The sequence below is a fragment of the Eleutherodactylus coqui genome, unplaced genomic scaffold (assembly GCF_035609145.1).
Source record: "Eleutherodactylus coqui strain aEleCoq1 unplaced genomic scaffold, aEleCoq1.hap1 HAP1_SCAFFOLD_143, whole genome shotgun sequence".
NCBI classification, from domain to species: Eukaryota; Metazoa; Chordata; class Amphibia; order Anura; family Eleutherodactylidae; genus Eleutherodactylus; species Eleutherodactylus coqui.
Genome location: NW_027101970.1, coordinates 107320 through 130595, shown reverse-complemented (window position 1 = coordinate 130595; position 23276 = coordinate 107320). Strand labels below are relative to the sequence as shown.

The 23276-nt window shown below is 46.5% G+C and overlaps 1 protein-coding gene across 1 annotated transcript in view; it reads left to right on the top strand.

The window, feature by feature from the left end:
* Positions 1 to 23276, top strand: part of LOC136593964 (lysophosphatidylcholine acyltransferase 2-like) — a 48784-nt gene that overhangs the window by 10262 nt on the left and 15246 nt on the right. The window contains exon 3 of the mRNA XM_066588669.1: positions 8631 to 8729. Within this exon, the coding sequence (XP_066444766.1) occupies positions 8631 to 8729 (99 nt within the window). The remainder of the gene's footprint in view (positions 1 to 8630; positions 8730 to 23276) is intronic.

Here is a 23276-nt window from a genome sequence, read left to right as displayed (position 1 = left end):
AGCGGCAACGTGCAGCGTTTTACGTTTACGGTCGTGTGCGCCGGACTTATAAATCAGATCATATACAGGCCGATTCCCTTCCTGCAAAACCCACACGTGATAAAATCATGCAATTTTTGCGCCATGCAGGAGCTAGTAAAAATGCAGAATTATGATTTTTAATGCTTTCCTTCACATCTGCAATGTTTTTACTCATGCGATGTTGCGTGAAAAAAAAAAATCATGGGATGCCCTATCTTTCTGCGTTTTGCGTTTTTTCCCTATACTGGCTCCCTTTTACCGCATCGCAAAGCACGACCGTGCAATGCATTTTTAACATTACAAAGTCTTATTGACTTTTACGCAAAAATTACTACAAAATTGCGTGAAGAAAAAAAAAATAAAAAATCACACGAGAAAATCTTAAGCGACATTGATCTTTTTGTGAGAGAAAGCAGCACTGACGCTCAAATTGTGGGAAAAAAGACGCGATTTTGCCGCAATTGCCAGTGTAAAGAAGCCCTAAGACCACCTTCACACGACCGTATGTGTTTAACGGTCGCCCCAGATGAATGAATCAAGTCCTGATCTGTATTCGCTGCCGTTTGAATGTAAAAAAAGCACGCAGAAGCGATGAAACCAGCGATCGCTGTAGAATCCTCAGAAGGTCGATGAACGCCTAGTTGGGGTGAGCCTCCTTCTTTTCCCTGCGTTGTACGCCGGTAACTCCCTGAAGACCTGTCTTTTCACGTGACATATAAAATGCACGACTGAAAACGGGCGCGTATGTCCTATTTTTCAAGGCGCAATATTTTAAGCGTCAAAAAATTGTTCGTCAGACCGAACACCTTGGAATCCAGCGCTTCGCGGGGTCGTGTTTCATGTTTTTTTTTCTTTTCTAACAGCACTAAAGGTCGTCTAAATAAGCCCGTAAACAGATGAACGCGGTTGTGGAGCTTTTTGCGCACGCACAACATGAAGAAGCATAGTTATTGATCTTAATGGTTTAATTCTGACGACCGTGTTTCTCGCGTGCGAGAAAAGATAGGCCTTGCCCGCTTTCTTTGTTTTTTTTTAACGCACGCGATTACACGGGTTTGAACAGTAAACAAGACTTCTAACGTGTTCATGCACCAACACCCTCCATTGCGGTGAGCATATTTGTGCATCCGCTTGTCTGCTTAAGCCCTAACTTTGTACTCTTTTGCCTCATTCCCTCTGAAGAGTGCAGAAAATGGCGCCTGCAGCATCCATGACCTTTTGTATGTGAATCTGCATATAGCCGGCCATCTGCTAGTGTGACACCAGTGATGGCGGCAGCCTCCCGCCATATCACGTCTCTGAGGCTAGTTACACACAGGCGGGCGCAATTTTTGGCCCGATATCACGCTTATCAACTTTTTACTCCGCGGCTGCGAGGCGACTTTCAGCCAAAAACGCTTCATATTGCTTCTGTGAAATTCCGATCCTCTGGTGCGAGTCTCACACATAAGAGCGGATCAGAAGTGTTTCTGGTTGATTCCAATGGGAATCATCGCATCGCACGAGAGCCATGCGACGTATTTAAGGTCCCATTGAAATCAATGGGCGAGGCAGACTGAGGAACGCGGGAAAAAAATACGACCTGCTGCGTTTTTGTTTTGTTTTTTCCCCCTCACAGCATCGCTCGTGTGTATGGACATAATACATAATTCATATTCACACAAGTTTTGCGCGTCTCGCAGCCTTCATAGATATATTCTGACACTGATTAAATGGAGCCGTTTGCCACGAGATGCTCACCGGAGTACATGTCTGTGGCGCACACCTGTCTAGCGGTCGTGTCACGACGTCAGGGGAATGGCGCACGTTGCTGAGAGTTGATGGTCTGACAGACATGGCGGGAGATTTATGAAGGGGGCTAAAACAAAAACTGTCCTAAACCAGAGCTGAGGGAAAGCGAAAGCTGCTCTGTGATTGGTTGCCGGGGGCAACAGCCTGCGGGCCGCCTCAGGCATCAGCATCTTCCTCATGAGGAGCCAGACAAAAATGGAGAAGTTACTGAGGAACATTCGGGTTTCCTAGCGAGTGAATCGCTCTGTAGTTCTTAATAGTTCACAGTACAGAAGGCCGGCAGACGCCATCTTGTTATATAGACCCTTCTATTCCACTGATTATGGCGATCGGCGGCCATTGTCTGACAACAGGGGAGAAGCAGTGTTAGGGCCGCTCCCTCACAAGCGGTTTTATACCATGTATTACGCACGTTTTTCATGCCCGCGTACTACTCTGCACTGAAGCTCTACATATTTCATGGGGCCTCACATTAGCGTTTTTGCACCATATTTTACACGCAGCGTGTCCCATTTTCGGCGTTTCGGCACATATTTCGCCCACTAAATCGCCCTTTGAAATGAATAGGGGGCGTAAAAAACGTGGCGACAACATCCTATTGTTACTGTACAAAATGCGTCGTAAAAACGCGGGCAAACGCGCACAAAAACAAAATGCATAAAAACGCAGCTCTGCGAGCAAAACACTTGATAAAAGACGCTCCGTTTTTACAGACACTTGTGTGCGCCCCCGAGGGCTCCGTCACATAACGTGTTCACGCCTGCGAGAGCTTGACGTCATTGCGCTCTGAATAGAGTGCTACCACATCCTCTCGCGAGTGTAACCGCGCTCCTATCCGGTACTGTTGTGTGAATGGCATGAAATACGCAAATAACGTCCGAGTCTCAATCGTGGCAAATCTGCGATAATACGGTGCGTACGGGCGAACGTAAAAATGCATACGGTCGCGTGAAGGCGGCCTAATTAGACATTTCAATAAGTGTGAATTTTTTTGCAGATGGGGGGGGGAAGCATAATTTGTTCCACAAATACACGGCGCTAATGCGTGCACAAATACGATCCGTAAACGATGTGGGCTGTTGTGCGAACATGTGCACATTCTAATGTACTTTCCACATTGCCTTTCCAGTTCACATTGGCGCGGGATACACCCGTGATGGTATTGAGCCGGCTGGGCAGCCTAATTAGTCTCCGATGTTCTCGTATAACACCGCAAAAATCGCACGATTTTCGCATGAGGCATTAATAAAAAAGCACATTTTGAAACCAGTGAGCCAGTGAGCCTGCGTTTTATCGTGTTGCGATGCGATTTTAACATTAGAAAGTCCCATTGACTTTTGCGATAAAACGTTGCGTCATTTTATCGCACGCGGCGGCAATTCAATGCGGGATTTCTCTCTAGAAAAAAATGTACACGCGATTTTGTAGCGCCAATAGTGCTATCACCAGTGTGAAAGGGGCCTAAGGGTGCCATACATTGCCTCGCCAACTATATTGCCCAGCATGCTTCCTATGTCTCTACACACCAAGCGGCTCTGTAACAACACAAGGATAACGTTTGATTTCTTAAACCCTGTCACACTGAAGGGGTAGTCCGGCTTCAGAAAATAAAGGTTATTTTCTGTATAACAAAAGAGTTATGCAATTTTCCAATATTTTTTTCTGTTTCTCACATATGTCAAGATCTCTGCTTGCTGTCACTCAATTGAAACTTTTTTAGGGGGTAAAAATCTGGTTATGTGGTGGTGGGCACACAAGTGTATGGCAGATACAAGACACATAACTGTACGGACGTTCATCACATGACCTGGAATGTTTCTTATTAAAATGACAGCAAGCTGAGTTCTTAAAATCTCTGAAGATCTGATACAGAAAGTATATTGTGAAGTTGCACAACTTTTCACTATGCAAAGAATAGCATTCATTTTCTGAAACCAGAACACCCTTTTACAATAGTAAACATGGATGTGAAGTGTTGAAAATGTCAAACCGTTTCATTTAACCCCTTCCCACCCCATGATATATATATATATATATATGTATGTCACGGTAGGGATGGGGTTCGCACGAAATGCCGTACGTGTACCATAATGAGATGGCGAGAGCTCAGGACTGAGTCAGCGCCAACTGCAGGGCAGTAACGGATAGCGGAAATACCTCTATCATAGGAATTACAGAGAACTTTGATTTCAGCTGTTAACTAGAGATAAGCAAGCATACTCGCTAACGGCAATTGCTCGAGTGAGCATTGCCCTTAGCAAGTACCTGCCCGCTCGAGACACAAGGTTCGGGTGCCAGCGCGGGGGAGCGGTGAGTAGCGGCAGTCAGCAGGGGGAAGCGGGGGGAAGAGAGGGAGAGAGAGATCTTCCCTCCATTCCTCCCCGCTCTCCCCCGCAGCTCCCTGCCCGCCGCCGGCACCCGAACCTTTTGTCTCGAGCGGGCAGGTACTCACTTAGGGCAATGCTCGCTCGAGCAATTGACCTTAGCGAGTATGCTCGCTCATCACTACTGTTAACCCTTTACAGGCCGCAATGTAAGCTACCAACAAAAGAAGTGAGCTCCCTCTTTAATGTCATTGGCCCTCTACCATCCGGTTGCAGAGGGCCGATGGGTCGTCATAGCGTGTTATCTTTTTTTCCTATAATCTGAGCAATCATTGAATCATAGGTTAAAGTACCCTACCTAGAAAAGAAGCAAAATAAAAATTTAAATCCATGTAAAACAAGTATTTTGTGTGCTTTCCCTTTTTTTTGTAAAGGAACGAAAAAAAGATGGAGTCAAAAATGTTTTTGTTTATTTCGCCCCCCAAAAAGATGTAATAAAAGTGATTAACCCCTTGCCACGACATGGTACTTAGCTCCACAGGGCGTACAGTTACACCGTGAGGATAGCGTGAGATCCCGCGCTATCGCACTCTGTAAGGCTGGGGTCACACGGGACGTATTCCCGGCAGAAATTTCTCGGTTTTGCTGTATTGAAAAAACATGACATTTCTGCTGGATAAGCATAGCTCCAAAACCAGCTGCACTAAGCCGCGGGTTTTGGAGCAGCTTCGCCGCACGCTTTTCTGTTGCGACCAGCTTTTCCATAGAGGAGCGGGGTCACAATGGAAGACAAAAAATTGACATGCTGCGTCCCGGGAATGACATGCAACTCTGCCCTCATCTATGTCCTGATCAACGGAACTACCTCAGGATAGGAAATAAATTAACTCATCAAACCCCTTCACAGCCGAGTCCCTTGCACTCATGCACATATAAGGCTAGGTTCACAAAGGACTGATTTGGCGCGGAAATTTTGTCCAGAATTTTTCTGTGGCAAGTCCGCCTGCGGCCGCTAATCCTGGTATTAGCCAGCCATGTGGACGAGATTTGTCAAAAATCTTGTCCACACGGGAGAGCCAATCAGTTGCGGCAAAGCCGGCAGAAGCTGGCGCTGCGGCGCAGATTTCCCGGGCGCAGCATGTCAATATTTTTTTCTGTTGCAGCTGCGCTCTCCTCTATAACGGAAAAGCATGCGGCTAAGTGCCGCGGGTCTTGAAGCAGCACTTTCCCAGCGGAAATCTTGCAGTTTTTCGCTGCGGCCAATCCACGAGGTTTCCGCTGGGAATACGTCCCGCGTGACCCCTGCCTAAGATGTACTGAGAGCCTTCTTAAATGAGCCGGGCCTACTTCCAACATGAGAGCCTGATTGGAGTCTTGCCTTTTTGCAGGACATTCTCTATTTCCTGGATGCAAGGAATTTGTACTGATTTCTGACTAAAACAACAATCTGTGGATGAGAGCGGCACCATATGAGCCCTCATGTCGGTACCCACACCGCTCCCTTTACTTTGATTCCCATTAAATGTAAAACCCACCCCCCTTCTCGCATCCCAGATACTGCGGTGCCCCGATTTATAAAAAATGTTTGTCTCCTCTGGTTATCATCATTCTATTCTGATTCTTTATATGAAAGTAACAGTTATAAAATAACAAGTAATTATAAAACCGATCTGATTAACAGCAGCAGCCGCCTCAACCACAGACCCCGTGCCGTGGTTACCTCAGAGGTGACAGACCCCGTGCCGTGGTTACCACAGAGGTGAGGGACCCCTGTGCCGTGGTTACCTCAGAGGTGAGGGACCCCCGTGCCGTGGTTACCTCAGAGGTGAGGGACCCCCGTGCCGTGGTTACCTCAGAGGGTGACAGACCCCGTGCCGTGGTTACCTCAGAGGGTGACAGACCCCGTGCCGTGGTTACCACAGAGGTGAGGGACCCCTGTGCCGTGGTTACCTCAGAGGTGAGGGACCCCCGTGCCGTGGTTACCTCAGAGGTGAGGGACCCCCGTGCCGTGGTTACCTCAGAGGTGAGGGACCCCCGTGCCGTGGTTACCTCAGAGGTGAGGGACCCCCGTGCCGTGGTTACCTCAGAGGTGAGGGACCCCCGTGCCGTGGTTACCTCAGAGGTGAGGGACCCCTGTGCCGTGGTTACCTCAGAGGTGAGGGACCCCCGTGCCGTGGTTACCTCAGAGGGAACGGACCCCCGTGCCGTGGTTACCTCAGAGGGAACGGACCCCCGTGCCGTGGTTACCTCAGAGGGAACGGACCCCCGTGCCGTGGTTACCTCAGAGGGAACGGACCCCCGTGCCGTGGTTACCTCAGAGGGGACGGACCCCCGTGCCGTGGTTACCTCAGAGGGGACGGACCCCCGTGCCGTGGCTACCTCAGAGGGGACGGACCCCGTGCCACTCCTGGTTCTGGCCCACAAAAAAACAAACACAAAAAGCGGCGAGCGGATCGCCCCCAACTGGTTAAACAAGTCCTTATATGCACACGTACCAGGTATACCACCTGGGTACCAGAGATCTCACCAACTTGTAGAGCTTCACCTGTACGCTGTGCCTGCAGCAGCACAGGACTTGGTTTGTCATCTAGTGGGCACTGTTCCCGCTGGTGTTGGCATCTGGTGGGCACTGTTCCTGCTGGTGTTGTCATCTGGTGGGCACTGTTCCCGCTGGTGTTGGCATCTGGTGGGCACTGTTCCCGCTGGTGTTGGCATCTAGTGGGCACTGTTCCTGCTGCTATGTCTCAGTTGCCTCCGATCGGATGAAGGTAAAAGATGTCTCTCTCCTTCCACATTCGTTTCGCTGGTGGTATTCTACTGACAAGTCCTCCTCAGATACAAGCGTTCACACAATGTCCTCTGCCTGTTCTGCTCCTCCTGGCCGGCGCTGCTGACAAGTCCTAAGCTGAAGCGCAGGGAATTCCAGACATCTGTGAAACTATTCCTCCCCATCCAAACAGGGATCTGTTACTTGGGTGCTGCTTCCTTTCCAGATCATGGCCCCACATCTCTGCACCTCCATATCTCACTGCTGCTCCTCTGTTTGTTCCTCTGGGCCAATCACCAGCCACGGTCAGGCCACCTGATTCTGCCTGACAACCACAGCCATTTCCCGCCATTTTTCTTCAGCCAATCATCTGCCGCTGCCAACCAGTCCATCACTGGGCAGAACTCACTCTCTTCCATCTCATCTGACCCAGTAATGACCTTTGTAACATATCTTGGTTAACCAGAAAACCTCCTCCATGGAGGGTGACATATCATCCATCCATCATGTACATAAAGCTCCCAGATCCCATGAGGCTTTCCCTCCTAACTGTCCCTTAAGCCTTACAATATAGTCTATGTACCGAAAAAAATGGCACTAATAAAAACTAAAGTGCGCCACGCGAAGAACAAGCCCTTATACGGCCGCGTCGCCGAAAAAATAAAAAGCTACGGCTTTTGAAGAATGGAGGTGAAAATCAGCCAAAAATCGTTACGTCCTTAAAGCTCCATCCATGGGGAAAAGGTTTTCATTGTGAAAAACCCTAAAAAAATTATAATTTTGATATTGTGGTAATTGTATCGACCTGCAGAAAAAAAAGCTGTGTTAGGCTAACTTCACACGGGCGAGTGCAATATTGGGCTGTGAATCATGGTCCAATATCGTACTCGCCAACATGCGACTTTTTCGCAGATTTGAAGCGTTTTTATATCAAGACCGCGGCGATGGATTGCGGAGTGTCTACCATTGTTCTTAATGGGGAGACCACACATCGCCCTGCGTGCACCTAGTACGTGGTGTGTTGCTGCCGCCGGCCCCATGTGATGAGAGGGCACGCCCAAAGATAGGACGTGCCGCGATTTGTTTCCCGGGATCTCATCGCGGTGCAATGCGATGCACGATAAAATCGCTTTTGGTTATGACCCCATTCAAAAGAATGGGGTTCATATTTTTGTGCCCCGCACTGCACAAGTCTTTGCTTGATTCTCTTGGCCATGTGAAAATGGCCTCATTTATACTAGATAGTGAATGCCATAAAAAAGGCTGATGTGTTCTTTTACTCTATCCCCTACCAAAAAAATTAATAAATTATAGAATACGTAAGTACCCCAAAATGGTACCAATAAAAAAAAAAACTACAGCTTGCCATACAATAAACAGGCCCTCAGGGCTTTTACCCACTAGCGGCTTCTTTTTCTCACTGCAATTTCGCTGCATTTTTTTTCCAAATATCAATGGGAGTTTCCAATGTTAAAATCGCAAGTTTGCGTTGTTGCGATTTTTGTGCGATTGTGATTTTAACATTAGAAAGTCCCATTGACATTTGGAGAAAAAAAAACGCTAGTCTGTAAAAGCCCTCATACTGCTATATGCCGACAGAAGAAAAAAAATATGGCTTTTAAAATAGAAAATCCCAAAGAACCGTTGTGTCTTTAAGTATCGAACAAGGCTGCGTCCTTTACGGGGTTAACTCAACTGTATTTAATTTCTTCTTTTCTCTGTTACAGAACAAAGATGGCACCATAGACTTCAGAGAGTATGTGATCGGCATAGCAATCCTCTGCCATCCTGCCAATTCTGAGCATACTATCCAAATGGCATTTAAGGTACGTTATTTTATCTTGTGCAACGGTAAAAATGATTTCTATTTTTCAGTACTTTAAATAATGTATTAAAGCTAGAAAAGATATTATTGAAGAATCTTCTACTTTCACCACAGTCTGAGTCTTTTTGCCCTTCAATGAAATATTTGGAAAACTCTTGAATTCATTTGCATTCTTGGGCTTTCCTTCATCAGAGGATAGGGGTCATCGTCTTATGTACTCAGTAAGCATAAAATGTGACTGAGAGTGTTGTGGTGGGCCAGGCATTGGTTCAGGATGGGCACAGTCCCTGGGAGGAGGGTTGCCCAGTTGGAGTAGTGTTTGTTCAGACTCAGCCTTGGCTTGACATCCGCGTCTCCATCCTTTCTGGGGAATCCGAATCTCCCAAACCCAAAACTCAGAAGTAAGGAAAGTCACTCTATTTTGGCCGGTCCCACACGGATGGGTCGGATTTCGCATGCGGGTGCCTGCTGCGGAATCCGGCCCTGACCGCAGCCAGCATCCGCGAATACCTTTTCTTATCGTCGTTTATCTGTACTGCAGGTGGCTGCCGCGAGCTGCCGTCGGTCATGTGCAGCACAATTTTTTTTTCAAATGTTTGTTCTTCCCGCGCCGTCACTAGGCGATGACGCGGGTACCAGTGACCTATTCGCAATATCTATTCGGATGGGCTGTGGGTCGGACGTCTTCCATTGACTTCAATGGAAGCCATCCGTGTGGAATTCACACAAGAATGGATCGTACTTCGATTTTATTTACGCTCATGTGAATGGACATGCTACTGCTCTATTCTTGTTAATGGATGCGGAATACCGCAGATCATCTGCGTGGGTGAGTATTGCGCATTCCGCAATCTAAATCCGGTCATGTGAGACCGACCTGAGGATGCCTGAGGCTCGATACAGGAATTCCGGTTCTCCAAACCTTCCTTTCTTATAGCTGGCTCAGCGATATTTAGTTTACCACCAGCCCTTTTGAGAATAACCGTTGTCGCTGGGTATGGGTAATGCCTTCCAGAGGAGAGGCGTACAGCATGTCCACCATGTCTCACTCTTTTTGTCTACTTTTGCCCAAAGATAGTGCAACTTCTCCTTCCTGTGCGCTACCAAAATGACTTCCCTCCCTTTTGAGGCCTCCTTCAAATGACTGTATTTGCGAAGGCATTTCCGCACACAAAAGTCGCACAAATAACGCGAGTAAGCAATGCATTTGCGTTCAGAGGAACGTCTTTTTTTCCGCGCAAAATATTTACGTGAGAAAAAATAAGACGTCCTCCATCTTTCACGGCCGTATATTTTATACTTTCGCTGTGTAACACAGCAAGCTGCCATAGATGGAAAAGGGGGGGGGGCAGTTACCCTGCGTACAACGCTTGGAAAAGACAGCTCGCCCTAATTAGGCATTTCATTACCATTCCGAGCATTTCTTCCAAATGTTGCCAGCAATTGCTTCAGCGTGTTTTTTACATGCGTGCTGCAGTGTCCGGGGTGAATATCTTTAAAAATGCCAATAACAGTCGGGAGTCCATTGTGTCAAAAATTCATTCATGCAAATATACGTTGCGTACAGGCGAACGTGTATACGCATACGCTCGTTTGACTAACCCCATAAAGTCATAAACCCATCACAGGAAACATCATAAAAGGAGGTGAGAATCACACTTCTAAAAGGGTAACTTGGAGGGAAAACCCCCTCGGGCTAGTTCCACACGGGCGAGTGAGATATCGCCACGAAAATATCGCGGCAATATTGCATACGTGCCCATGAGATGATTAAGCATCAGCGATGCTTTTCCTGACAAATAATCTCACATTGCATCGCTGCCGCTTGCAATTTTCTCTTGCGGTAGACATCAGAGGTGTCTAATGTTAAAAACGTATTGCATCACACAAAAATCACAAGTTCGTATGTTGCAATGCGATAAAACGAAAGCTCCATTGGGAAAAAAAAGATAGGGCAGGCAGCAAATTCTAAATCTTGCAACATCGCATGAGAGAAAACATCGCAGATGTGAATGAAACCATTGAAAAGCATGGGTTTCCTAATTCTGCGTTTTCACTCGCATTGCGCAATTTTATCGCCCATGTGAAAATAACCTTTAAAAAAGTGTAGTGGAGAGGGGAGATGGAGCAGGACAGTGGTTTGTATGCGGCCAGTGACTTGAGTAACACAGGGACTCGTCTCCAAAGCATTTAAAATGGTCGACTGTGGTTGTATCTTTCTTATCACACTTAGGGCTCATTCACACGGGTGTATTGTCACTGTGTATTACGCACGCATATTTCCTGTATGTAACACACGGTGAACGGAGGCAATAAAAATCTATGGACTTTCACTCTTCCATTCACACCTGCGTGTGGTCACTGCGTATTGACACGCAGGAGAAATTGCAACTTGTTCTATTTCTCCGCGTATCAAACGCAGTCCTTGAATTGGGTGCATATGAAACGCTGTCAATACAGAACAGGGCGGGTATTTCAAAAGGAAAAATAAAAACCACACTGTACATGTCCGTGACATCAGATTCGCAGCCCTACACAATCTCTGCCAGCAGAGTGTATGGGCGTACAATTTTGGAGTATACTTACAGTGTTGTACGCATATGCCCATGTGAATTAGCCCTAATAGCGCGATGACAGCTCTGGAAAAAAACTACTAAGAATCTACATAGATTCAGGCCTTGTTCACACGAGCGTGGTTTTAGTGCAGAATAGGCGCGTGGAAAAAAAACCTCATGTAATAGAATCAATGGTTTCCTATAGAAGCATTTAGCTGAAGGAAATCTAGACACGCAACAAACCTTTAAAAATAGGAGATGCACCGTTGCAATACACGCATCTAAGGTCTGTAGTGCGTGAAAAGATAGGACTTGACCTATCTTTGGTGCGTGATGTATGGGAGTTTCCATAGACTCCTGTGGTAGCTGGATAACACGCAACACGCAGCTCCAATCGTGTGAATGGGCAATTTCACTGCTAATTAAGCTGGAGACTTGATAGCTGGAAATCGCCCGTTCACGCTATTTTTTGAGCAGTTAGTCGCAATTTTTTTACGCGCCTTATCTGCACTAAAACCACGCTCGTGTGAACGAGGCCTAAGAACAACATTGCCTTTGTTATTTTAGCAGGGATGAGTGGGTCTAAGTATACATCAGGGTCATCAGTAATACCTACCGCGTTTCCCTGAAAAGAAGACCTACCCCAATAATAAACCCTACCCAGATTTAATTTTTGGGAGGCAAGGGGGTTGTTTGAAGTATAATCCCTCCCTCGAAAATTAATCCTAGCTACAATACATGGGGGGAAAAAAAGCAATATTCACCTAGTAGACGGCATTTGGGTCCCTCTTGCTGGGCTGCAGCGCTGTTGCAGGCTTTCGTGTAGTCCTGAACGCCGCCAGAGCATTTCTTCCTGGTAGCAGGGCTTGAATACTCCGCCTCCAGCCAGTGATTGCTCTGATTGGTTCATTGAGCACCGCATCAAGCAATCAGAGCCGGCGTTCGATTAACCAATCACAGTCATTCAATGATGTCATTCAATGAATGGCTGTGATTGGCTATAATCAAGTGCCAGCTCTGATTGGCCGACGTGGTGCTCGATGAACCAATTAGAGCAATTGCTTGCTAGAAGCGGGGTATTTAAGCTATGCTACCAGGAAGTAATGCTCTATCAGTGTCCAGGAGTCCACGGAGGCCTGCAGCAGGGCCAGAGACCAGCGTGAGGGACCCGAACACAATCTACTAGGTGAGTATTATAAGACACCCCCTGGAAATAGTGTGTCTTTTGGGGCAAAAATTATATAAGACAGTGTCTTATTTTGGGGGAAACACGGTACATATTCTGTTTTATACAGTTGCATCATCACTAATGTAAAGATATAAAAAGTCAATCTAGTATGACCAATTATCATGGAGTGTTTGTAATGTCAGAGAAGAAGGCAAAAATGTTATTCTGTGAGGCAATTACAATAAGAGTCTTTTTACTATAATTTATATGGCAAGAAGAATATAGCCATTAATTAGTTACCTACTAGAGATGAGCGAGCATACTCGTCCGAGCTTGATACTCGTTCGAGTATTAGGGTGTTCAAGATGCTCGTTACTCGTAACGAGTACCACGCGGTGTTCGGGTTACTTTCATTTTCTTCCCTGAGAAAGTTGCGCGCTTTTCTGGCCAATAGAAAGACAGGGAAGGCATTACAACTTCCCCCTGCAACGTTCAAGCCCTACACCACCCCCCTGCAGTGAGTGGCTGGCGAGATTAGGTGTCACCCGAGTATTAAAATCTGCCCTCCCGCGGCTCGCCACAGATGCCTTCTGACATAAATCAGGGAAAGTGCTGCTGCTATAGGGAGACCGTTAGGAGTTATTTTAGGCTTCAAGAACCCCAACGGTCCTTCTTAGGCCATAGAAATCGCAGATCGCACCTATGTGCGATCTGCGATTCCTGTTCTCTTCTCTATATGCGCTTAATGGGGCCGGCGGCAGCAGCGCCGACCCCATTGAGAACATATAGAAGACAAATCATTCTTCTCTGCACAGCTGTAACAGCTGTGGCAGAGAAGAACGATGTTTGCCCATTGAATTCAATGGAGCCGGCAATACAGCAGGTTCCACTGAAAGCAATGGGCTGCCGGCGATCGCGGGATGAATTGTCGGGAAGGGCTTAAATATATAAGCCCTTCCCTGCAATTCATCCAGAAATGTGTTACAATAAAAATATATACCGGCGTATAAGGCGACGGGGCGTATAAGACGACCCCCCAACTGTCACCTTATACGCCGGGAATACAGCAGAGCAAAGAATAAAAATCATTACTCACTTCACCGGTGCTTCTGCGGTGCTCCTGCAGGCTGTCGCTCCCTCCTGGTCCCCGGCAGAGCATTGCTTTCTCTACGAAGGGCTTTAAATCCCCGCCTCCAGAAACACACGTGCCTTCAGCCAATCACAGCCAATGACAATGATGTCATTGAATGGCTGTGATTGGCTGAAGGCACGTGTGTTTCTGGAGGCGGGGATTTCAACCACTGCGTCCAGAAAGCAATGCTCTGCCGGGGACCAGGAGGGAGCGACAGCCTGCAGCAGCACCGCAGAAGCATCGGTGAAGTGAGTAATGATTTTTATTCTTTGCTCCGCTGTATTCCCGGCGTATAAGGTGACAGTTGGGGGGTCGTCTTATACGCCCCGTCGCCTTATACGCCGGTATATATTTTTATTGTAACACATTTCTGGATGAATGAAAACCTTAGCGAGCATCGGCGATATACAAAAATGCTCGAGTCGCCCATTGACTTCAATGGGGTTCGTTACTCGAAACGAACCCTCGAGCATCGCGAAACGTTCGTCCCGAGTAACGAGCACCCGAGCATTTTGGTGCTCGCTCATCTCTATTACCTACGCAAAGTATTGCAGATAATGTATTACTAAGACAAAGAAAGGTAAAACTATGCTCTCATTACTAGGCCTGTTTAGTACATCCCATGACTTTTATTTTGCTTGGCAGAAGCCGCCTGGCATTGGTTGCTTCAGTTCAGCTATTTTCTACTTTCACAAAGCAATTTCCATGTTTTTTTATTAATAATAATTTATATAGTGCCAACTTCTACTGCAGCACTTCACAAGCTGTAAAACTAAATCAAAATTGAATAATGACTGAGGGCGCTGCTCTCAAGACTTACAATCTATAAGAAAATTGGGGTGACACGAGGAAAAAGTGTTTGTTCTGTACAATTGTCCATGTTCTTCCAAATAGTGTAGTATAAATAAAGCTGTATGGGCCGATCACCAGCCGGTATCTGCATATCCATGTGGCAGCAATAATGCATTGGCACGCTGTTTTTTTTTTTCTATCACTGAGAAAAAAACTATTCATATATACAAATCTAAATTGTCCACGGTGTTGCGGTATCCTGTGGCGAAGCCCTGCCGCGGGAGCCGCCGCCCGAGAGCAGGGGCTGCTGCCGAATCTCCGCAGAAAGTACTCGTACTCAACAAAAATAGGAACTCTTCCTCTTCTAACCCAATCGTCACTAGCAAAAGTCCAAAAACCCAACAGATCACATTGCATTCTCATTCACACCACATGGCATGTGAGTGTAAGACCATTTTTTTAACGATCTCATAGAAACTAATTGGTGATTCCATGTGAGGAATTGTCCAAAGATTTCTCAATCTCGCAGCATCGCTGAGAGAAAAACACATTGAAACCAATGCGCACATTGAATAATACACATGAAAATAGAACATGCTGTATATTTTTTTAGGGGGAAAATGAAATGCGCACGCAAAATACACTTGTGAGCGAACCCATTAAAATCAATGGGTTCTATTCACTGCGTGTTGCATACACTGCGCAAATGTGCTTGTGTGAATAAGCCCTTAGTTTGAGGAACTAAATATACTGTAGACAGAGGGGACAGGACTGAAACCTTTCATTACATTAAACAGGTTGTGTTGCCGTGACAACATCCTTTAAAATGAAAATGGCGCAGTGATCCGGTTTGCCTTCTGAAACCCCCAGTGATCCACAGTTAGCTCTAGGGGAAGTTGTGGCCAGCCATATAGGTCCTTCTGTAGTATTACGACCAGCGTAGTTCGTACCGCTCTGCTTTGGCCCATTAGTGAGGGCTGTCACAAGTGGAAGGTCCCCATTTTATGATGTCCCGTAGGACATACGGGAAGGCTCCAACCAAACCCTTGAAGGGATTGAATGATAGTTGGTTCTCTTTCTACAGCTGGTAAACCAAAAATAAGGGGGGGGCACAAGGTAACTTTAGAAGATCAGAGAAAATTGTTTTACACTGAAAAAAACAGCTTCCTCCCCATGTGATAAGCACTTTACCAAGGGTGTAAAAACATCAATGACAAACCCATCAAAAAGGACAGAAACCAAATCACAGGACTGATGGGGAAAACGGGGCAGACTAGTTGGATTCTGCAGCTGTATTTCTCTTCTGGCTAATCTGTGTGTTGGAGTATTTTCTGTATATTTCATGGCTACGGTTTCATGTCTATTAAAAAGTCCATGTTTAGCCTTTTTACCCAATCACCTTGCTTTAATCCATTCGACTTTTAGTTTTATTTAGAGCGATATAGCTTTCTATTTATGGAGAGTCCGGCTGCTTTTTCCATATAATATACCTAATGATAACCTGAAGGTTTGGGTGACCTTTGTTTCTAATGTGGTAATACCTGTTTAATCTGGACCTTCCATCTGTTGTCTGGGCAACCTTCACACATTGCTTTAGGCCTTCAGGCAGGTAGGTTTTTTTCCTTCTAGGTAATGTGCATTTCCTTTTCTTCAAGCATTAGAGACATACCGAGTCGCGCACTGAAGTATCAGGCGGGCATAAATTCCATAGTGCAAAAAGAATCCTAGACTGTGATGCACAAGGTAGGACTGACACCTTTACATAAGGCACACGGCTGAAAGTGTCTGTATGTAACTCATGGGTACGCCCATCCTATGCACAGGCCCTATTGGAGTGTAATGGGGGTCTGACCATGTAGACTGGGTGGTGGATGGAACTGGGTCCAGAAGTAGGAATATTCCAGAGGTGGATAAAACATACCTGCAGATGGCAGGGGCTCACTGAGCAAACTTTAATTGCTGCAGGCAGGTAATCACGTTTCGGTCAGGCTGACAGCCAGGGAAACGCTTTCATCTACCTCGGTAGGATGAAGATACAATCACCTGGTACACTTAATAAGGCCGGCTGCACAACCGTATTTGAATCGCGGAATCCGGAGCAGGCATCTGCAGCAAATAACTTCCATAGCATGTTATGGAAAAGCGCTTTTTCTGCACACGAGCGGAAATCAATTGTGATTTGTTTCCGCTTGCGGTGGAAAATTTGCAACATTCTCTATTTTTAAACAGATTGTGCGCGAACGGCTTCCATTGAAGACGGCGAGCCATGCGGGCCATCCGCTGTACAGAAGAGAAGAAGAAATGAGAGGTACGTGTGAACGCTGGCCGGGAACAGGGTGCCCGCAGTGGAATCCGCAGTACAGAAGAGAAGAAATGAGGTACGCGTGGATGCCAACTGGGAACAGTGTGCCCACAGAGGAATCCGAACTGCAGAAGAGAAGAAATGAGGTACGTGTGGATGCCAGCTGGGAACAGGGTCTCGGCAGCGGAATTCGCACTACAGAAGAGAAGAAATGAGAGATACCCGTGAATACTGGCCGGGAACAGGATGCTCGCAGCGGAATCTGCTGTACAGAAGACAAGAAAAAAAAGAGACTTGCGTGTGGGTGCCAGCCAGGAACAGGGTGCCCGCAGCAAAATCCACAGTACAGAAGAAAAGAAGGAATGATGGGTACCCGCAGATGCCGGCTGGGAACAAGGTGCCTGCAGCGGAATCCGAGGTACAGAAGAGAAGAAGAAATGAGACGTATGCGTGGATGCCAGATGGGTAAAGGTTGCCCACAGCAGAATCTGCAGTACAGAAGAGAAGAAGGAATGATGGGTACCTTTAACCCTTTCCAATCCACTGTCTGACATCTGAAGACATTATGATTTAAGGCTATACAGCTCCGATGTTGAAAGACGTCAGTCGGGGTTGTCTTACTGTATATTGCCAGCCCTTTCTGCTGTCGGAGCCTATCCAACATGTCAACTAATTCAGTACTAGCTTTAGCCAGCAGATAGCGCCGTTTATATAACGGCAGAAAAAGAGTAAGCAACCTAGGAAAACCAGGATACAAATTGGATTGAAAAGGGTTAAATGCCAGCTGGGAACAGGGTGCCCGCAGCAGAATCTGACCCGCTCGTGTGCAACCAGGCTAAGTCATGACTCTGCGAAGCGACACATAAAGAGGTCAGGTCTGCTGGACTTCACGCCGGACTACTGCAAACAGCAGTGCGTCTTCTCTATTTACACTACTGCATACTTTGCGAAAAGCTTCACTCCTAGAAACTCAGTACCCCATGCTGTGACGTCCGCCCCACTGATATACCTGGGCAACGCCAAGTCTCTTAAGTCCTGGACTCTTCTCAGCTACATGTAAAGAGGTCTGCTGGACTTCACGCCGGTCAACCACAGGCAGCAGTGTGTCTTGTCCTCCATGTACATTACTTTGTACTTCGCTAAAAGCTTCACCGAAAGAAACTCCCCATGCTGTGATGTACATCTTCCTTATATACCCCACCGGGCAACAAATTCAACTTCCTTTTCACTTACAGCAGGGTCTCGCCAGCCTGCAATATTACATTACCACATAACAAAACTTATTAACAGGATTGTCAAACCTTTTGGCATCTCTGGGGCAGAGAAGAGGAGTTGTCTTCGGGCGAACAGTAAATACACAATCACTAACAAAATCTGATAAACAAAACAGATCTGTGCATAATTTTCGTGATATCTGCCATCACAGATAAGTAAAAAAATCCTCCCATAATAATCCTAATCTTCAGTCATCCTAACAACCCCCATCATCCTCCACATAACTCCCATAGTCCTCCACAGTACTCCATACAGCTTCCATCAACCTCCACAGTCCTTCACACAACCCCAATCATCCTCCAAATAACCCCCGCTGCTGCAAGGCCATGCATGCAAGCCTAGACACAGAAGCCTGTGCAGACTCGCATGCAGTTTACAGCCATGGGCCCATTTCTGACAACAGGGAACACAGCGTTGGCCGTCCACTATGAGACCACGTCTCTCGTCCTCACCTTATTACTGGATTGGCAGCAGTCAGGACTTGGGAGGACAAGGAGAATCACACTGGACCTGGAGTGATTCAGTCACAGCAAATGCCAGGTACCGCAATGCCACTGCCAGGTACCACCTGCGGCCTCGCCTCCTCCAGATGCAGCCTCCCCTTTGTGTGCCACATTAATAGCCATCCTGGGCCACAGATTCTACACCCCTGCCTTATAACCTAATGCTACTGATAAACACCAGACTTTATAGTAGTCATGCACTTACCTTGAAAGGTAGCAATGCCACCTGTTAGATTTCTTTGCACAATCATAAGGAAAACAGTAGATCTTAAAATGGTTATCCAGGGTTAGAAAAGATGTTGTGTCCCCCCCCCCCCCCAAACAAAGCAAAACAAAAACAAAACAGCCCATTCATTGTCTATGACCCTGCACTATGACTGATACTGTAGATTAGGCCCATGAACTTGAATGGGAATGCACTGCAAAACAGACAAGAGTGGTGCTGATTGGAAATAAAGTGGCCTTCTTTCTCTAAGGGTGCGTTCACACGAGCGCATAAACGGCGCGTTTTTGCGAACAAACGTATATACGTGACCATCTGAGGCAATGGTTTCGAATGTATTCGTTCACATGGGCGATTTTACGGCGCGTAAAAACGGCAACCCGAAAAAAAAACGGAACATATGCGACCGAAATACGCGCCAACGCATATTCGATGGCCGAAAAGATAGTTTGCAAAGTAGGAACAACCGAAAATACGCTTTCTAGCTCTGTTCGTGATCGGTGAAAAACGTTCTCTCGGGCGATTATACGTTGCGCTCGTGCGAACGTAAATACGCCTACGCTCGTCTGCCCGCACCCTAACCCTTGCTAGCCTTAGGTCCTGTACACATTCTCCAGTCCCCGGACTTGGATGTGACTGCAAGAGGCTGATCTATCCCTCAATCTTGCACTCGCCTTACATTCAGGATGCAAACTGAGCATAAAATGCCCCTCAACACACCCCAAGATTCTTGCTGCCATCATTTCTGATGCCAGCACACATGACTCTCCAGCAGACAGGGGCTTAACACATCAAAGGCGATAGATTTAGAGCCACGAGGACTAAGCTTATTCAAGTTATCACATGGGCACGAGTGCAATTATGTGCGCATTTACGCCACATATTTGCAGAATTTATGTTGCATACTTGTATGTGCAAATGCATGTCTTACTTTACTACTTGTGTGCACAAATTGTGTGCATTTGCGCAGCAAAACCAACATGCAACCATACTCCTATTCATTGAAATGGGTAATTAAGTCTAATAGTTCTATATCTGCTATTTGCCTGTGCAAATCCACAGGAAGATAGAGCATGCAGCGGATTTTGTTTGAAAATTTGCACGCAAGATATGCGCACGTGAACGAACCCATTGAAATCAAGGCGTTCTATTCATTGCATATTGCGCACAAAGAAAACATGGCAGGGTGGGTGAAGATTCTGGGTCTCTGGTTTTTGCACTCACCTGCCAGGTTGTTCTTCTCTCTCCCCCATCTCACAAGCAACTCTACTCTGCCTGGTGCCTGGCGTCTGGCTCCTCCCACATTCCCGGGGATTGTGATGCCTTGCAAAAAACTGCTAGAATTTAGTTTTGCAAAAACTGATGCACTCTGCAAAACTTGCTGAAGATCTGCTTGGTAAAATCACATCTCTTCTGTACAGTTTAAAGGGGTTGTCCCGCGAAAGCAAGTGGGGGTATACACTTCTGTATGGCCATATTAATGCACTTTGTAATGTACATCGTGCATTAATTATGAGCCATACAGAAGTTATTCACTTACCTGCTCCGTTGCTAGCGTCCTCGTCTCCATGGAGCCGTCTAATTTCAGCGTCTAATTGCCCGATTAGACGCGCTTGCACAGTTCGGTCTTCTCCCTTCTGAATGGGTCCGCTCGTAGCTCCGCCCCGTCACGTGTGCCGATTCCAGCCAATCAGGAGGCTGGAATCGGCAATGGAACGCACAGAGCCCACGGTGCACCATGGGAGAAGACCTGCGGTCCACCGTGGGTGAAGATCCCGGCGGCCATCTTAGCAAGGTAAGTAAGAAGTCACCGGAGCGCGGGGATTCGGGTAAGTACTATCCGATTTTTTTTTTTAATACATGCATCGGGTTTGTCTCGCGCCGAACGGGCCTATTGAAAAAAAAAAAAAAAACCTGTTTCAGCGCGGGACAACCCCTTTAACCCTTATAATTGCAGAACCTTGCATAAGCTCAGGCTATGATGAAATATAAGTACAAACAACATTCTGCAATGCAAAGTACAAGCTATATTGTTCTGGATTATGATTTTCTCCAGCAGGCTTTGGGGTATTTTGTCGCTTCCGAATTATATCGTGTGCACACATCATCGAACCAGATCAGACACAAGTGCTGGTCTAAAACTGGGAGAGTCTCTACAATGTGTAGAGGCTCAGGCTTTTTATTATAACACATGACAACCGCCCTTCAATGGGCGTGCAACAGATTACATCAGTAACATATAAGATTCTCATTCGTCGGATCATATAGCATCCCCCACCTCTCTGCCCACCCTCTCCAAATGCTGATGTAGTATGGACTTTTGTCCTAGCTGAAGTCAGCTCCGTGTAGTGATGAATCATTGTTTAACTAGCCTGGGTGAGGAGAGGAAGGGGGCCTAGGTAAACACTCAGTATTGAACACAGGATATACACATAACACTATAGCCCTCTATGCAGGCAACCTTAAGCAGTTTCTGTGTATGTGGCAAGTCTTATCAACATGTGCTCAGGCTGAAGGAATTCCTTTGTTGTAGAAGTTTCAGCGTGGGGGGCAGAGCTGGGGATTCATCCAAGATAGATATATATATATATATATAGATATATATATATATATATATTGCTTGTATATAACACTGTGATTTAACTCTTTCCTTATGCAGCAGAGTTCCACATTAGGCTGAAGTCATTACAATAGCATAATACACTTGGGTTATACAAATCGATAGACATTTTATAAATAATCATCATGTCTATCACAATCCCCCCTTAAAATGTCTATCCTCTAACTCTCTATCTAATTTTCACAGTTCTCTGCGCGTGAGCCTATAACTGGAGCGCGTTGAAGGTTCGTTTTAGAGTCTTCAAGGGGGTGTAGGACTTGTCCACTCCTTCTGGGGATGCATCCAGCAAACTCATGGTGGGAGCGGCTTTTCCAGCATCAGTTTCACAGGTCTCTCTGACACAGGGGATAACACAGCAGACTAGAACAGAAAAGATAACCATCAGTTCACATACAACAGCAACGCCCGTCTGTGCCAGGATCCTTTACCACCCGCTCATCCATGGCGAGTGCTGGTCCCAAAAGTTAGCTCTTTTTAGTTAGTGCGGTCAGCTTCTTAATGGCAAGTGCGTCTTTACCCGCGGGTCACGTGTCGTCTAGGATGTAGGTACAACAAGTCTCCCCTATCATCTTACAGACACTCCCCTTTTTAGCTAAAGTCATATCTAAGGTCATTCTATTTTGAAAAGTCATAGTCGAGGTAGGTCCTATTGGTCGACTAGTCCCTATAAGGCGACTCTAGTATAATTTATAAACCACTGCTAATTATAATAAACATAATTAATCCAATCAACGTTTATTTACCCTAATGATCAGGAAAATGGACTCGAATCTAGTTTTAACTTGGTCTCTATTTTTTTAAAACTTGTCAGGTACCCCCCTTGGCTATCCTATGACGTCAATGTACACGTGTAGATCAAAACTACCACCAGGGGTCTCTCTTCTCGCTCTAGTATAATGTTACAATACTAGTAGTATGCACAGGTACGCACGGCGTGGGACTCCCTAATCTTCACCCACACCAATGTCCCTCCTGGAGATAGTCCTAATGGTGAACACGTCCAGGTCGCCTCACCCTTGCGTCAGGGTTTTCCCACTGCCCGTAAGTCCCTACTCCTAGGAGGGGGGGGATCCCTACCTCACCTCAGAGGGAGGCCATGGATTCCCTGGGCTCATTTCCGGGCATCCATACCCTCTATCTGTACAAGTTAACACCCCACAGGGTGTGCCCTCGCCGGAACCTAAGGTCTTCTGCACTATCCCTTGGCAAATGGGAATTCCACTGACAATCCATCTTAGGAGATCGGGGCAGGCGCAGTACTAGTACATTTCTCCTTTCCTTTGGTAGCGTATGTGGTTGGCATTATCGGAACTGGCTCTTCATCCTTTTTTAAACAAGGGAAATATTGGTGAGTTCCCCAAAAATCTCCCTCTACCCTGCCTAATTGCCTGGCAGGTGTAGTTTCCAGGGTAGTCAGTAATACTCTCTCCGGTGCAAAACACTTAAGTAGTTATAGAGTATTCCTTCTTCCATTTCTCACGGACAGTGTAATTAGCGGAAATGTTCGTGAAGAGACTAATAAACCACTCTTCAGCATCTACAGGGAGATTTAGGGGGACCATCCCCGAGTGTAGTCGGGCACTACCGCACATGCAACAGTTAGACTTGTTGCTCCTGTTAGCATTGTACCTCATCAACTCCAACCAGAGATTCTGGTCAGAGTAGCCAGTCGCTACTGTCAAGGTGTCCTCAAAAGGTAGGGTCGGCTATGATCATCATGTTCGTCAAGGTCTTTATCTTACGGCGGAGGGGGTTAATTATGGGCACGGGACTAAGTGAAGGCTTCCATTCGGCTGCATCTACCATACCCCTTATTTTAAACTTCCCTAAGGGATCTGTCTTCCCATACAATGTGTAGAGGCTCAGGCTTTTTATTATAACACATGACAACCGCCCTTCAATGGGCGTGCAACAGATTACATCAGTAACATATAAGATTCTCATTCGTCGGATCATATAGCATCCCCCACCTCTCTGC